This window comes from Oncorhynchus clarkii, chromosome 18, assembly GCF_045791955.1.
Source record: "Oncorhynchus clarkii lewisi isolate Uvic-CL-2024 chromosome 18, UVic_Ocla_1.0, whole genome shotgun sequence".
NCBI lineage: Eukaryota > Metazoa > Chordata > Actinopteri > Salmoniformes > Salmonidae > Oncorhynchus > Oncorhynchus clarkii.
The window spans coordinates 36,615,152-36,633,607 of NC_092164.1; the positions used below are offsets into that span (position 1 = coordinate 36,615,152).

An 18,456-nucleotide genomic window follows, 5' to 3' on the forward strand; every position below is an offset into this window, starting at 1 on the left:
TTGTTTTGAGCACGGCACAAATCATGCTTCATTGACAACATGACGAATGTTGAATGTTTATAATTTTAAACTAGGAAAAGAAACCCTTAATCTTAGACTTGGGACCACACAGCCACTGCAATGCTTGCAGTTAGCCACTGTTGAATTAGCCATTTCCAACTTGTTGTGTAATGTTTATGTCCAATTGCCGATGAGCACCGATACGTTTTATTTATAATTTCTCTTCATTATTTCTCTTCACATGACAAGGATTAAAAAGGATTTGCCAGTAGATTGTCGACTTGATTCATTATGATGACTGCTAGCTAAGATTTTGAAGGTATGATGCTGACATGATCAGTACAAACAAAGCCACAGTAGGTATAACGTGATTTGACGTAATTTTATCTGTGGCCAATGACCTTGAGCCTTCTTGGATGCGCACTTCTAATGTAACTCTATGGCAGCACCCAAGGGGATTAGTTTTCAAGATCTACCCTTAGGCTTGGTGGTGTCGTAGTGTCCCCATGAGTGACAGAACACTGAGCCAATCACGGCACAACGCTCCGTATTTTCTGCTGGCTTGGCCCACCATCACAGAAAGCACTGAGCTAGGATGAAACACCTGCATTTTGGAGTTGCCTTACTCAAGAAAACAAAAAAGAGACCACGTTTGTATGCGGCTTTATATATACACTCAATTATATACACTGCTCAAAAAAATTAAAGGAACACTAAAATAACACATCCTAGATCTGAAAGAACGAAATATTATTTTTAAATACTTTTTTCTTTTTTTGAATTTTACCCCCTTTTCTCCCCAATTTCGTAGTATCCAATTGTTGTAGTAGCTACTATCTTGTCTCATCGCTACAACTCCCGTACGGGCTCGGGAGAGACGAAGGTTGAAAGTCATGCGTCCTCCGATACACAACCAACCAAGCCGCTGCTTCTTTAACACAGCGCACATCCAACCCGGAAGCCAGCCGCACCAATGCGCCGGAGGAAACACCGTGCACCCGGCCACCTTGGCTAGCGTACACTGCGCCCAGCCCGCCACAGGAGTCACTGGTGCGCGATGAGACAAGGACACCCCTACCGACCAAGCCCTCCCTAACCCGGGCGACGCTAGGCCAATTGTGCGTCGCCCCACGGACCTCCCGGTCGCGGCCGGTTACGACAGAGCCTGGGCCCAGGACTCTGATGGCACAGCTGGCGCTGCAGTACAGCGCCCTTAACCACTGCGCCACCCGGGAGGCCCTAAATACTTTTTTCTTTACATAGTTGAATGTGCTGACAACAAAATCACACAAAAATGATCAATGGAAATCAAATTTATCAACTCATGGAGGTCTGGATTTGGAGTCACACTCAAAATTAAAGTGGAAAACCACACTACAGGCTGATCCAACTTTGATGTAATGTCCTTAAAACAAGTAAAAATGAGGCTCAGTAGTGTGTGTGGCCTCCACGTGCCTGTATGACCTCCCTACAATGCCTGGGCATGCTCCCGATGAGGTGGCGGATGGTCTCCTGAGGGATCTCCTCCCAGACCTGGACTAAAGCATCCGCCAACTCCTGGACAGTCTGTGGTGCAACGTGGCGTTGGTGGATGGAGCGAGACATGATGTCCCAGATGTGCTCAATTGGATTCAGGTCTGGGGAACGGGCGGGCCAGTCCATAACATCAATGCCTTCCTCTTGCAGGAACTGCTGAAACACTACAGCCACATGAGGTCTAGCATTGTCTTGCATTAGGAGGAACCCAGGACCAACCGCACCAGCATATGGTCTCACAAGGGGTCTGAGGATCTCATCTCGGTACCTAATGGCAGTCAGGCTACCTCTGGCGAGCACATGGAGGGCTGTGCGGCCCCCCAAAGAAATGCCACCCCACACCATGACTGACCCACCACCAAACCGGTCATGCTGGAGGATGTTGCAGACAGCAGAACATTATCCACGGCGTCTCCAGACTCTGTCACGTCTGTCACGTGCTCAGTGTGAACCTGCTTTAATTTGTGAAGAGCACAGGGCGCCAGTGGCGAATTTGCCAATCTTGGTTTTCTCTGGCAAATGCCAAACGTCCTGCACGGTGTTGGGCTGTAAGCACAACCCCCACCTGTGGATGTCGGACCCTCATGGAGTCTGTTTCTGACCGTTTGAGCAGACACATGCACATTTGTGGCCTGCTGGAGGTCATTTTGCAGGGCTCTGGCAGTGCTCCTCCTTGCACAAAGGTGGAGGTAGCGGTCCTGCTGCTGGGTTGTTGCCCTCCTACGGCCTCCTCCACGTCTCCTGATGTACTGGCCTGTCTCCTGGTAGCGCCTCCATGCTCTGGACACTACGCTGACAGACACAGCAAACTTTCTTGCCACAGCTCGCATTGATGTTCCATCCTGGATGAGCTGCACTACCTTAGCCACTTGTGTGGGTTGTAGACTCCGTCTCATGCTACCACTAGAGTGAAAGCACCGCCAGCATTCAAAAGTGACCAAAACATCAGCCAGGAAGCATAGGAACTGAGAAGTGGTCTGTGGTCCCCACCTGCAGAACCACTCCTTTATTGGGGGTGTCTTGCTAATTGCCTATAATTTCCACCTGTTGTCTATTCCATTTGCACAACAGCATGTGAAATGTATTGTCAATCAGTGTTGCTTCCTAAGTGGACAGTTTGATTTCACAGAAGTGTGATTGACTTGGAGTTACATTGTGTTGTTTAAGTGTTCCCTTTATTTTTTTGAGCAGTGTATATATTTTTTTACAATGTTTGCAAACTGATATGTGACACGTATTAATGCCAAAATAACATGCAAAACAGGCAAGCCCCCACCAAAAAAAATTCAAATAATGTGGGGCTCAAAAATTGATGGGTCGCCACTGTACATATTCCAAACTCTGACATTGCTCGTTGTAATATTTTTACATTCTTTATTCCTTTCTTTATATTTTGGGGGATTTGCGTGTATTGCTTTGTATTGTTTGGTAGCCTATTACTCCACTGTTGGAGATAGGAACATAAGCATTTCGCTACACCCAAAATAACATCTGCATTTGATATAGCACTCTACAGGAAATCTCTTGATTGTTTTTCCAGAAAACCAGGTTCCAGTATACTCACTAGAATATAGAACAGGTGAGTTTGAACAAACACCACCATAGGATACATTGCATACCAAAATAGCTTAGAGTGTAAAAGCCAAATATCTTACTATCTAAATTCTGGTGGACACTTTGGAAAATATACAACAAGTACATATTTTCAAAAAAGCATAATTTATTCAGAACAAATTATATCATGATGAAGTTAATAAATCAGACACTTTTAAAGAAATTGATCATGAACAGTAACCCACTGGGGCACAAACTGGTTGAATCAACATTCTTTCCACGTCATTTTTTTTATGTGAATGGGTGATTCTTACATTTAGCAACTAGGATCTTACTGGGATACTGACTCAAAATATACATTTTATTTGTCTAGCCAAAACTCTTGACCTGATGCATGTTTTGGCACATAAAGCTGGCCTTGGAAAGATTGAAATGTGTAAAGTTCGCAGCCTGCTGATCATCATTAGAATAATGTAGGTTATTTACAGGTATGTCGGTCAGTTAACACTCCACCTACTGATCACATTGTTTGCTTCAGCAGTTAGCTTCTCACCCACATAATCACCTGCTAATAGTCAGAATTTGGCACCTCCATTATAGGGCAAGCAAAGAGTGCAAGTCTGGATTGGATGGCGTTTTATTTCACACTGGAAGCAAACATTGAGTAAACTAAAATATTTAATGTATTCCTTTGTAATTAAAATATAGTCTTGAATTTGTCAGTCAGTCAGCAGAGTGTTAAAGTGACAGTACAAAAGTGCAGACTGCACCCTGGTGTTGAGCGTTGGGTTTTATGGACACAATTGATAGTTTTTCCCTGTACAGTGCTATATTTGTACTATATTTGTTGGGTGACCAGAAGCTCCACGCTAACATTTTTTTCAAACTCACTCTGTTTTGTAGGCTACCTACTCTTGTGAATAGGCTGGACCCTGATTTTATGGACAAACCGATTATCTACTGTGCAATATCTGTCCAATACGAAAAAACTGTTGGATTTAAATTTATTGGCCAAACTTTAAGGGCCTCAAAATGAGCAGCAACGCTATTCGGGGAGTAACTCTGGATTTGGAGTGCTCATTGGATTTAAGATGTGCTCATTGGATTTAAGATGATTGGCAACAATAACCAATGTTCTATAATTGTCGCCATAATTATTAATTGAGAAAGTATACAGGCCGGGACTCTTATTCTGAAGGACTCCTAAAATCTGTGACCCGGAAATAGTCAGTTATTCTTGCCTGCTTCACAGCGGTGTCAGTAAGAGATGACCCATAGTGAACAGTGAGAAACTACGACGTATCCTAGCTCAAGCATAGGAACCGAAACATTTCATACAACGACTGGTGAGTTTATGCATATATATTCCATACATTAAAACAGTGGCGTGACACGTCTTGCGATCGATAAACTGCGTGCATTCGATCAGTGAGTGGGCTAATAATGCCAGGTTCTAAAGCCAAACCATGATCAACTGCTGGTGCCTGGAAGGGGTGATCCATCCAGGATTATACCGAGATATGTCATTGTTACACCTGTCATGCTGAATATCAATAGCATATGTATCAGTATGATTATAATGGTAGAATTTTGTCTGTATTCAGCCATAGATAATTGTCAGTGTCCACTGCGCAACCTTGGCTACTACTAATGTCCGACTGTGAGGCAGGTTTTTAGAGATTAGCGGCTTGATTTGCCTAAGGCTAAATTCAGCTTGTAAAACAAAATTGGCTAACTTTCTTATGGGCCATAATTCTAGGCTTATTCGTGTTTATTATACATTTTGTTTAATTTGCAGGGTTTGAAATGTATATTAATAATCTCAATGTGTCGTCATTTCAAACGAGGCAGCGCCAAAGACTTGGGGGCATTCTGTCATCTGAGAAAGTGCTCCTCTGAATTGTCTGTCTACAGCAGCCAATAGTGGATTTACGAGTGATTTTTTTCTTCTTCTTCATTAGCCTTGCTGAGAGAATGGGAGGAGGAAGAAGAAAAAGCCAGTGAAACCTTGCCCCCGGATCTAAAGTTGACCATCGCATAGATCCTTGTTTGCTTTTTTTCCTCATGAGAACTTGCGTCTAAAAAGTTGATGACAGAGGTGGCCTCCCAGTGACCGCGTCACATGGCAGAGGGAGGGTACCTCTGCAGGCACCACGTCACGACTGATCTCGAGCCACCGCGCTGCCAAAATACAAATAAACAATTATTTAGAATATCTGATAGCTAAGTATTTTTTTTACCTGTGGATTTTTGTGTTATATGAAAGCAACCTAGAAGATCTGGAACGAAGCCATTTGGACTTCTAAAGCCAGAAACAACTTCAAAAAGCCAGGCATTTGTGACAGCTGTCATCGCAGTTCGTTTCATTATCAGGATACAACTGTTGATAAGACTGAGGCGGATGTAAGTGTGGCAATGTCTGCTTGCTATAATGCGGATCCGATAAATGACCAATATCATGCAGGTTTGCTTGTCATGTAAGTGGGAGGTTGATATTAAATGACTTTCTAGCGCAGCAGTTGCCACATACTCTCAGTTCGATAATCAGTCAGAAAATGCTGTGTGTGTGAGAGCCTATGCTCCATGCCATGGGATTGCTTTCTACTCCAACCCGAACTAAATGTGTTCATGCTGCTCTCTGTTTTGTTTTTTTTCTCTGAACTTCCTGTGAGAACTTGCTGAGGAATTGTGAAGGGAAACAATAGTAGCCTACTGCTATTCTACTTGGGTTAGATTTTCAGCATGTGGCGAGCGTTCCACCTTTTCTAATTCTATAGGAGTATAATAGGCATACACTGAGTGTACAAAACATTAAGAACACCTGCTCTTTTTCCATGACAGACTGACCAGGTGAAAGCTATGATCCCTTATTGATGTCACTTGTTAAATCCACTTCAATCAGTGTAAACAAAGGGAAGGAGACCGGTTAAAGAAGGGTTTTTAAGCCTTGAGGCAATCTTTTCAACCTCTTTCTTTAACCACCAGATGACAGAAAGTGAAAGAAAACAGCTGAATTTAACAGTATGTCAGTGGAAGGAAGAACAGTAGCAGGTGACCCAACTGTGGTTTGTGACTGCTATGTATCCAATTCAATTTGGTAACATAATTTTACGTTTTAATCACTTAATTCATAAACCAGTTGATATCAGTAAAAACACTGATTTAATTGATAGGTATACATTTACATGTTACTTCTGTGAATTTTCATTTTCCTCACGAGGGCGAGAAATATGAAAATATCTTGAAGAAATGTGTGATTTTGGTAACAGTACTTCAAGGCAATGTTTCCCAAATTTACAGAAGGCGTATTTAAACCAAAAAAATCCTAAACTGAACATAAGTGTTGATAGTAGTTGGCAGCAATGTTCCCTCTAAATTGCGTGCATAGCCAAACATTTCTGTAAAAAACCCAACGATAAAGCCTTGTTCCAAATTTTTTTTTATTAGTTTTGGGCTGTTTTGTGTAAGGTGCACCCGATTCTGCTGCCCTGCGAACTGTTCCAATTTTGAAACATTTCAAATGACTGTAGGTCCAAATTCTACCTTCTCGAGAGCCAATCAAGTGCACTGTAGGCCTACCGCTGGCCAGTCGGATGGCTCAGATTACCGTGTCTGCAGTAACGTAGCAAGCACAAGAAATCTACAGCAAAATTGATACTGTGAGATTTCAAAACATGTAAAACCATGACTAGAGGGAGACTGTCAAGGAATACAGCAAAAACCTGCTGTTTATGAGTGAGTTCATGTTTAAGTTCTTACTCAGCACTGTCAACACTTTGTAATTCAACACTTTTATAAGCCATGAAATCTGCGTTCTTCCTATTGCCACTCAGCGCTTCAACAAGCAGTGCAGCATTAATGAATGAGTAGGCAAGTGTATCTATAGGCTTGCGTTGTTATTATTAGCGACTTGGGTATTTTTTTATATCAAGGAATATTTCACTTTCTCTGTTCACGGGAGTAACAACATGAATTTGTGCATGAGGCAGATATAATGAGTTTCGCCATCCGCTGGAAGACAGTGTCCCTTTTTGGTCAGTGTCAGAGCGGAGGGATGTTGAGAGACGGACCCTCAGTCTGCTGCTCTCTCCCTCCGCTGAGACTGACCATCAGATGCAGGCACCATCAGCCCAGTAAAATATAAAGCAAATTATTTAAATGTATGCTCACTCAGGGGTGCTTCATAAGTAATACAACAACGGATATATTACTGGTGTGTTCATATAGCCTACCTCAAAACAATTTATATATATATAAAAAATGGCCTGAACAACAATGCATGGTCAGAGTAATTCAAGCAAAGCCGATATGCGGTGATAATGTATTGGGCCTACAGTTTACTGCACAAATCTCATTGCTACAGTACTGTTTTTAATTGGTTGATGTTGCATAGGTTTACATTTTAAGTCATGTCAACAACAAAAAATCTGAGTGGCAGATCTCAGCTTGCATTTTGACTCAAAGTGATCTTGGTTGGTGACCACTGTTCTAGAGTTTTCCCTGTTAACACTATCAACTTTTCCCTTTACTGTGCCAATTGGGATTGCATCAACACAATATTAACCACTTTCAATGTAACATACCGACACAAAACAAACTTGTTTTAAGCAAAACGCATTGGAGTAGGATTCTATTGCATTGACATGCTTGACTCAGCCGTACTCTACACAGACCGGAGTGGCATAAACAATCAGAGCTGCAGGAGGCCTATATGCAAATAGACCATTGCCATATATGGATCTGTGCCATTTACTTTTAACTGGACTGTGGTTACAGCATGAGTGGTTGTGAGTAGATGCGCTTGTTTTGAGATCAAAGCGAGAGCTGCATGTAGGCATGTGTACATTTTGTTCTTCTCCTTTGCTAGTTTGTTAGTTATTAGCCAGTTATAGATCATTTGTAGATAGCAATAGGGGAGTGATTGCTTCCAACAAGAGCACAAAATGTGTACATTTCTAGACATATTTGAAAAGCTAGTCCGGTAAAGAGATTTTTTTTTTTAAACGTGCAGTGTTGTATTTTGTGGCGTTCAAAGTAGGCCTGCAAAGTAGGACTCAAAGTAGGACTTTCCAAGAGACTTTCAAAAACAAACATGCAGGGCTTGACATTAACCTGTTTATCCACTTGTCCTTCAGACAATGAGACTGAAAATGTTGTGTTTGATGCAAGAAATCACTTTACAAAATAAAATGTATTATTGCTCAATCTAATTTCATGCTGATAAAAAAAGAAAGAATCCATAGGCCTAATGGAAATGCTCAAACTCACACACGTTTGATTGCCCCTTTAAGTCTATCTGTAGTTCTTACATCCATTTTTGGATTTACAAATGATTATTATTTACAAAGATATTATTATTATACGTAATAGAAAGCAATGGGTTAGAAGAAGCCAACATAACCAACCCATAAAGTAAAATTTAACATCCATGTATGGCCAGCTATGTAAACCTTAACATTGGTCAATCCTGCAGTAGATGTTGTTCAATTGGTAACATACATGTTGTCTTCTTCTAATGCCTCTTAAGGGGAAAGTAATCTAAAAGTAACTGAATGTAATCAGATTACTTTACTGAGTTTTGGTAATTCAAAGGTTACGTTACTGATTGCAATTTTTGACAGCTAACTGGAACAGATTACATTTAGAAAGTAACCTACCCAACCCAGGTGTTTTGATGTATTTATAATACCTTTTTTTAAAGTGTCAATCAGCAGTTCAAAATAATAACAAAGTGGTCCCCGCCCCTGTTTCTATAAACATTTGAGGGATTGGGCAGGGGAAATGTAACTACCTCATACTAAATGTATCTACCTCAAATACTTCATACCCCTGCACATTGATGTGGTACTCGTACTCGCTGTATACAGTGCCTTCGGAAATGTATTCAGACCTCTTGACTTTTTCCACATTTTGTTACGTTACAGCCTTATTCTAAAATGGATTAAATAAAAACATTTCCTCAGACAATACCCCATAATGACAAAGTGAAAACAGGTTTTTTTAAAAACCAGATACCTTATATAAATAAGTATTCAGACCCTTTGCTATGAGACTCGAAATTGAGCTCAGGCGAATCCTGTTTCCATTGATCATCCTTGAGATGTTTCTTCAACTTGATTGGAGTCCACCTGTGGTAAATTCAATTGATTGGACATGATTTGGAAAGGCACACACCTGTCTTAAAAGGCCCCACAGTTGACAGTGCATGTCAGAGCAAAAACCAAGCCATAAGTTCGAAGGAATTGTCCGTAGAGCTCCGAGACAAGATTGTGTCGAGGCACAGATCTGGGGAAGGGTACCAAAAAATGTCTGCAACATTGAAGGTCCCCAAGAACACAGTGGCCTCCATCATTCTTAAATGGAAGAAGTTTGGAACCACCAAGACTCTACCTAGAGCTGGCCGCCAGGCCAAACAGAGCAATCGGTGGAGAAGGGCGTTGGTCTGGGAGGTGACCAAGAACCCGATGGTCACTCTGACAGAGCTTTAGTGTTTCTCTGTGGAGATGGGAGAACCTTCCAGGAGGACAACCATCTTTGCAGCACTCATCATGCTGTGGGGATGTTTTTCAGCAGCAGGGACTGGGAGACTAGTCAGGATCGAGGGAAAGATGAACGGAGCAAAGTACAGAGAGATCCTTGATGAAAACCTGTTCCAGAGCATTCAGGACCTCAGGCTGGGGCAAAGGATCACCTTTCAACAGGACAACAACCCTAAGCACACAGCTAAGACAACGGAGGAGTGGCTTCGGGACAAGTCTCTGAATGTCCTTGAGTGGCCCAGCCCGAGCCTGGACTTGAACCCGATCAAACATCTCTGGAGGGATCTGAAAATAGCTGTGCACTGACGGATCTGCAGAGAAGAATGGGAGAAACTCCCCAAATACAAGTGTGCCAAGCTGGAAGTGTCATACCCAAGAAGACTCGAGGCTGTAAGGTGCTTCAACAAAGTACTGAGTAAAGGGTCTGAATACATTTGCAAACATTTCTAAAAATCTTTTTTTTGCTTTGTCATTATGCGGTATTGTGTGTAGATTGATTGAGGGGGAAAAAACAATTGAATCCATTTTAGAATAAGGCTGTAACGTAACAAAATGTGGAAAGGGTCAAGGGGTCTGAATACTTTGCAAATGCACTGTATAGCTTCATTTGTATGTATTTTATTCCTCTTTAAATCAGCATCATTGGGAAGGGCTCATAAGCAAGCATTTCACGGTAAAGTCTACACCTGCTGTCTTCACTGCATGTGACAAATAAATGTAATGTGCAAAACAAGCTTATATTTTGGGTTCTGATGGACTACAACAGTTGATCTAAGCTCATTAGGCATTTATGTTATATTCTTTTAGAATCAATGGGTTTAAATCGTTAATTTATTAGTTAAAAAATGTATATAGCAACTGCATTTTGGCCCTTTAAGACTTTTTCTGGGAGATGTTTTCTAAGACACCATTTTTCCATCTGTTTGACAAGAAATCGAAGCCTTTGCTCATTCCTAATTTTTAGGATGGAAAATGGTGGAAAAAATGTATATATGCCTTTAGTTTTCATTTGTCTCCCTATTTGACATGTTCCTATGAACTTCACACATTGGTGCTTATGGGTCCTTTTACCAGTTACAAAAACTGACTTCTTCAAGAGCAAAAAGATTATTGTTGGAAACTCTCCACATGTTGATGTCGTTTTTGAAAGGCCTTTTTCATCATGCGTGTTTGGTACCTGCTGACATTTTTATGTTTTCAGAATTTAAAAAATCTTATCGAGGATCGATACAGATAGTTTTCAGCATAAGGACTAATAACCGTTGTAAAATGCAGTCCACCTGCTGTTCTGCTGTCCCTTCAACATTTGAAATGTGCCTTAACCACATTCCATCAGCACCTCACCCTATATACTATAAACAATGTTCAGAAGGAGAGTGCATGGAAGTTAACGCTAAGGTCAGTGGGTGGAGAGACAACACTGACGACTCCTGTCAGGCAGATATTTAACCATGCTCATGATTCTCTCAAACAGAATTTCTGTTAACCCGAAGCCTGTTACAAGTGCTTATAGAACAGCCACTCGTTACTATGATATAAAACATCTCCAGGAGAACCTCTTTCTTCTAGAGGTCGACTGATTAATCGGAATGGCCGATTAATTAGGGCCGATTTCAAGTTTTCATAACAATCGGAAATTGGTATTTTTGGGCGCCGATTTCCGGTTATTTTTTTTATTTTTTATACCTTTTATTTAACTAGGCAAGTCAATTAAGAACACATTCTTATTTTCAATGACTGTCTAGGAACTGTGGGTTAACTGCCTTGTTCAGGGGCAGAACGACATATTTTCAATTGCTAGCTAGCATTAAACTTAACTTATAAAAAACAATCAATCATAATCACTAGTTATAACTACTAATCCAGTTTAGCAGGCAATATTAACCAGGTGAAATTGTGTAATTTCTCTTGCGTTCATTGCACACAGAGTCAGGGTATATGCAACAGTTTGGGCTGCCTGGCTCATTGCGAACAAATTTTCCAGAATTTTACGTAATTATGACATACATTGAAGGTTGTGCAATGTAACAAGAATATTTAGACTTAGGGATGCCACCCGTTAGATAAAATACCGAACGGTTCCGTATTTCATTGAAATAATTAACGTTTTGTTTTCGAAATGATAGTTTCCGGATTCGATCATATTATTGACCCAAAGGCTCGTATTTCTGTGTGTTATTATGTTATAATTAAGTCTGATTTGATAGAGCAGTCTGACTGAGCAGCAGCAGGCCCGTAATCATTCATTCAAACAGCACTTCCGTGCATTTTGCCAGCAGCTCTTCGCAAGCACAGTGCTGTTTATGACTTCAAGCCTATCAGCCTAATGGCTGGTGTAACCAATGTGAAATGGCTAGCTAGTTAGCTGGGTGTGCGCTAATACTGTTTCAAACGTCACTCGCTTTTAGATTTGGAGTAGTTATTCCCCTTGCGCTGCAAGGGCCGTGGCTTTTGTGGCGCGATGGGTAACGATGCTTCGAGTGTGGCTGTTGTCGATGTGTTCCTGGTTCGAGCCCAGGTAGGGGCGAGGAGGGGGACGGAAGCTATACTGTTACACTGGCAATGCTATAGTGCCTATAAGAACATCCAATAGTCAAAGGTATATGAAATACAAATGGTATAGAGAGAAATAGTCCTATAAATACTATATTAACTACAACCTAAAACCTCTTACCTTGGAATATTGAAGTCTCATGTTAAAAGGAACCGCCAACTTTCATATGTTCTCATGTTCTGAGCAAGGAACTTAAACGTTAGCTTTTTTACATGGCACACATTTTTACATGGCACATATTACTTTCTTCTCCAACACTTTGTTTTTTTATTATTTAAACCAAATTGAACATGTTTCATTATTTATTTGAGGCTAAATTGATTTTATTGATGTTTTATATTAAGTTAAAATAAGTGTTAATTCAGTATTGTTGTAAATGTCATTATTACAAATAAAAATAAATACAAAAAATTGGCCGATTTAATCGGTATTGGCCTTTTTGGTCCCCCAATAATCGGTATCGGCGTTGAAAAATCATAATCGGTCGACCTCTACTTTCTTCCCCTTCTCCTCCTCCCCCAGGTTGCTCTCTCGTCTGCCAGGGCAGTAGAGGGTCAGAGGGAGTGTCATGTTGAAGCTGCTCTTCCACACAGTGCTGGTGTTGACCTGTCTTCACCCTTCACCTCACCTCCCTCCCCACATAAGCTAACTCCAGCTGCTCTCAGTCTCCACCCTCTTCCACCAATTGGCCAGGATAAAGGTAAATATACTGTACTGTAAAAGATTGTGACCTTCACTCACGCAATTGTATTTGATCACCTGTCTGACTCTTTTTAATGTCCTGAAATTATACAATTTGTCCATTCGCCTTAGCTGGGATTTACAGAAGAGATTGGGCTATTGCCTGGGGTAAGTGAACTAAATAGTCACGCAAGTTGAGCCTGCTCTGAGGTTGCTTCATTGGGCAGGTGATTATCTTTTTAAAGAAGTGAAAACCACCAAACTGCAAAGAATTCCAGTAGCCTAAAACTGATCTTTCTGGTTCCGCCCCATTTGTTTAAGTGAAAGACAGACAATTTATGGCAGTCAGAGCCTGCTCTGAGATTTTATTTACAGAAAACAATCAAAATACAAAGACTTTCAGTACGGATCTTTCTGCTTCCTCCCCTATGTGTAGGTGAAAGGCAGGCAGTATATGGTTCTTCTGCGTGGAAATAGCTCATTTACATTTCCTCAGAAGTGATAATAATTTTCGGGGCAACCAAAAATACTCCAGACTTTAAAAAAATAATTGACTTTTTACCACTTTTCACCCAAATTTCGTGTTCTCCAATTAGTTAGTCTTGTCTCATCGCTGCAACTCCCGTACAGACTTAGGAGAGGCGAAGGTTGAGAGTAGTGCATCCTCCGAAACACAACCCAGCCAAGCCACACTGCTTCTTGACACAATGCCTGCTTAACCTGGAAGCCAGCCGCACCAATGTGTTGGTGGAAACACCATACACCTGACGACCGTGTCAGCGTGCACTGCGCCCGGCCTGCCTGCCATAGGAGTCGCTAGTGTGCTGTGGGACAAGGACATCCCTGCCGGCCAAACCCTTCCCTAACCACGACAATGCTGGGCCAATTGTGCGCCGCCCCATGTGTCTCCTGGTCACGGCCGGCTGCAACATAGCCTGGACTTGAACCCAGAATCTCTAGTGGCACAGCTAGCACTGCGATGCAGTGCCTTTAGACCACTTTACCACTCGGGAGGCCTCCTTTCAGACTTTAAATGTCAATCCCTGCTTAGCGCCTGGTTCGTGCCGGTGTTGAATTACATCAAGGTGGTGTAATGTTGTAGCCTGGAAATCCAGACCGAAGCATACTACGCTTCACTATTGTTTTGCTATTGAGAGGAATTTGGTCTGGATTTCCAGGCTAGTAATGTTGTACAATCCTGACAACTGTTTCTGTTCTGTCCAGGTCCTCGGTCCTCCTGGAAAATGTCCTATGCATATCAGAACCTGTTCAGCTGGAGTCGACCTCGATTGACACAGCCACATCTCCTCTTCCTATCACTGAGCTTCTTGTGCCGCTTAGTTGCTCCCGCAGGTAAAACGCACCAATACATTTCTCTGGAATTATTTGCGATGTCATGATTGTCCAGGATGTTAGAATGAATGAGATCTATTCATTGAGTTGATTATTTTGTTATACTTACCATAGGCTTTATGGAATCTGAGACATTGCAACATAAATACCATTGCCTAACAATAGATGCTTGTCTTTATTACATAGTTTGTGTCATAAGTCATAGTTTGCGTCCGCATGCTTCTCAGCCGAAACAGTTCGGTAGAGTCCGTGCATACATTATGAGGACATTTTTGTGACGTTTTTGTACGTTTTGAACTTCGGTGAGGGTTATTTTAGCTGTTCGGGGAACACCTTTTTGGGGGGGATGCAAGTCGAAGTTCAAATCCGAAGACTACACCCCTTCGTCGGTGATTGGTCAACAGTAGGAATTCTTCAATAAAGTTTTTGTTGTTGTTGAACAAGAGACGACTCGTTGGCATGCACATTTATTAATTGAAAAATACTTAGTTAAATGTAAAATTGTGTGACTAACATGCTGACTAGACCGGGCACTCGCGTGCGTCCGCCATCCCGCGCATGTTGATTTTGTCCATCCACACCAGACCAATCAGGGCATGAAGGTTGAAATATCAAAACGAACTCTGAACCAACTATATTAATTTGAGGACAGGTCGAAAGCATGATACATTCATGACCATTTAGCTAGCTTGCTGTTTCTAGCTCATTTCTCCTGGGATATAAACATTGGGTTGTTATTTTATCTGAAATGCACAAGGTCCTCTACTCCGACAATTAATCCACAGATGAAAGGGTAAACCTAGTTAGTTTCAGTCTTCTTCAGACTTTATATGGCGGTTGGCAACCAACTTTAAAGTGCATTACCACCACCAATTGGACTGGAGTGTGGACCTCAGTTCAGCTTTCGCTCACCAACGTGGGTATATGCTCCTATAAACCAATGAGATGGGAGAGGCGGGACTTGCAGCGCATCAAATATAGAACCAAGTTTTATTTTAGTGCCTGGCTACGCAGACGTGTGCGAGCAGTTTGGATGAAATGATTAAATAACATGTACAGTTGAAGTCTGAAGTTTACATACACTTAGATTGGAGTCATTAAAACTAATTTTTCAACCACTCCACAAATGTCTTGTTAACGAACTATAGTTTTGGCAAGTCGGTTAGGACATCTACTTTGTGCATGACACAAGTCATTTTTCCAACAATTGTTCACAGACAAATAATTCACTGTATCGCAATTCCCGTGGGTCAGAAGTTTACATACACTAAGTTTGTAAAATTATGTCATGGCTTTAGATGCTTCTGATAGGTGACATAATTTGAGTCAATTGGAGGTGTACCTGTGGATATATTTCAAGGCCTACCTTCAAACTCAGTGCCTCTTTGATTGACATCATAGGAAAATCAAAAGAAATCAGCAGAGACCTCAGAAAAACAATTGTAGACCTCCACAAGTCGTGTTCATCCTTGGGAGCAATTTCCAAATGCCATGTTCATCTGTACAAACAATAGTACGCAAGTATTAACACCATGGGACCACGCAGCCGTCATACCGCTCAGGAAGGAGACGTGTTCTGTCTCCTAGAGATGAATGTACTTTGATGCGAAAAGTGCAAATCAATCCCAGAACAACAGCAAAGGACCTTGTGGAGATGCTGGAGGAAACAGGTACAAAAGTATCTATATCCACAGTAAAAACGAGTCCTATGTCAACATAACCTGAATGGTCGCTTAGCAAGGAAAAAGCCACTGCTCCAAAACCGGCATAAAAAAAGCCAGACTACGGTTTGCAACTGCACATGGGGACAAAGATTGTACTTTTTGGAGAACTGTTCTCTGGTCTGATGAAACAAAAATATAACTTTTTGGCCATAATGACCATAGTTATGTTTGGAGGGGGAGACTTGCAAGCCGAAGAACACCATCCCAACCGTGAAGCATGGGGTGGCAGCATCATGTTGTGGGGGTGCTTTGCTGCAGGAGGGACTGGTGCGCTTCACAAAATAGATGGCATCATGAGGGAGGAAAATGATGTGGATATATTGAAGCAACATCTCAAGACATCAGTCAGGAAGTTAAAGCTTGGTTGCAAATTGGTCATCCAAATGAACAATGACCCCAAGCATACTTCCAAAGTTGTGGCAAAAGGGCTTAAGGACAATGAAAGTCAAGGTATTGGAGTGTCCATCACAAAACCCTGACCTCAATCCTATATATACTTTGTGGGCAGAACTGAAAAGAGCGTGTGCGTGCAAGGAGGCCTACAAACCTGACTTAGTTACACCAGCTCTGTCAGGAGAAATGGGCCAAAATTCCCCCAACTTATTGTGGGACGCTTGTGGAAGGCTACCCAAAATGTTTCACCCAAGTTAAACAATTTAAAGGCAATGCTACCAAATACTAATTGAGTGTATGTAAACTTCAGACCCACTGGGAATGTGATGAAAGAAATAAAAGATGAAATCATTCTCTCCACTATTATTCTGACATTTCACATTCTTTTAAAATAAAGTGGTGATCCTAACTGACCTAAGACAGGGAATTTTTACCCTGATTAAATGTCAGGAATTGTGAAACTGAGTTTAAATGTATTTGGCTAAGGTGTATGTAAACTTCCGACTTCAACTGTATGTATAAATGTATTTTGCAACGCTCGCGCACATAATGCAAGCGGTGAGGTCATCATGTAAGATCTCAGCAAAAATGTGTTGATGACAGATTGGTTGAGTTATCTTAAATTATTTCGGACTGTTATGAGGAATTATATACTGGCTATGGGGTCTCAAAATGGGCAAACAGTACAATTGTGTTTTATTTTATTTTTTTCATTTTTCAAGCGAAGGTCTATTTAAGGGAGTATGCGAGCACACTTGTTTGGTTCGCCTAGCTGATTTCGGCTAGACACCAGTCGAACTGAAGCATACTGTGTGTTTATCGGGTTGTTAGTAATTGTTTGTACTGCCTGCTGGTTCTGAGGCGTGTATGCATATTTCAGTGGTAGTTCCACTCCGAATGGCTGTTGTTACAGTGTGGGTGAGTGATGCCACAAGGCCTGGGGGGAGGAAATGACTAAACAGAGACAAAAGGGCCCATTCTCTAAAAGAAAGCAGAAAGGCTCAATCGCTGCAAGCAGTTTTACATGGAGTTCAAGTTACACCCACATCCCATAATATTCAGCTCTGGAGCGTCTGGAGCTATGGCAACAATAGCCATGGGAATAGGTGCGCTTTCAGTGAGTGTCTGAGTTGATGGTTGGTGCCATGTCTTGTCTAGAGACACATCAAATCATATGTATTTATAAAGCTCTTTTTAAATCTGCAGATGTCACAAAGTGCTTCTACAGAAACCCAGCCATGCAGATGTACATTAGAAGCACGGTGGCTAGGGAAAACTCCTTAGAAAGGAAGAAACATGGAGAGGAACCAGGCTTTGAGGGGTGACCAGGGGGGGAGATTATAAGAGTACCTGGCTAATAAGGCCAGATCGTTCTTCAAACGTTCATAGATGACCAGCAGGGTCAAATAATGATCAGTGGTTGTGGAGGGTGCAACAGATCAGGAGTAAATATCAGTTGGATTTTCGTAGCCGAGCATTCAGAGGTCGAGAGAGAGAGAGAGAGGTCGAGAGAGAGAGAGCCAAAGGAACTGAATAATATTAAGAAATGCTACAGAAGGAAGGAAAGTAGTGTGGAAACCTACCAAAAATCAATTAAGCAACAACAAATTCAATCCCTTTTAGACAACGTCCGGGACAACTTGGCAGTAGAAAACCTAAGCAGTATATTTTACCTCTCCCTATCAAATCTAAAAATGTCAAGCAGACAACCTAAGAAAATGAACAACAATGGCAAATGGTTTGATGAAGAATGCAAATGCCTAAGAAAGAAATTGAGAAACCTATCCAACCAAAAACAGAGACCCAGAACCTGAGCCCACGCCTTCACCATGGTGAATCACTAAAACGATAGAGAAATACACTACGGAAAAAGAGGAACAGCACCTCAGAAATCAGCTCAATGTAACTGAAGAATCCATAGACTCTAACCACTTCTAGGAAAATTGGAACACACTGAACAAACTCACAGTTATCTATCCAAAATGGAGATATGGATAAACCACGACTCCAATCTTTTTGACCCAATAACAAAGAACAAACAGCAAAAACATATACATGATCAAATACAAATCTTAGAATCAACTATTAAAGACTACCAGACCCCACTGGATTCTCCAATTAC

General features: G+C 41.5%; 1 protein-coding gene across 3 annotated transcripts in view; it reads left to right on the forward strand.

Annotated features, from left to right (window-relative positions):
* Nucleotides 1–4,338: 4,338 nt before the first annotated feature.
* Nucleotides 4,339–18,456, forward strand: part of LOC139373399 (dyslexia-associated protein KIAA0319-like protein) — a 29,999-nt gene continuing 15,881 nt past the window's right edge. Inside the window, exons 1-4 of one of the 3 annotated variants that reach the window (XM_071113858.1) lie at nt 4,347–4,436; nt 5,052–5,493; nt 12,706–12,883; nt 14,089–14,217. In XM_071113858.1, the coding sequence (XP_070969959.1) occupies nt 14,109–14,217 (109 nt within the window). In that variant the 5' untranslated portion in view covers nt 4,347–4,436; nt 5,052–5,493; nt 12,706–12,883; nt 14,089–14,108. Of the gene's footprint in view, nt 4,437–5,051; nt 5,568–12,705; nt 12,884–14,088; nt 14,218–18,456 lie in introns of all 3 variants that reach the window. The other 2 variants (XM_071113860.1, XM_071113859.1) reach the window with 2 other exon arrangements.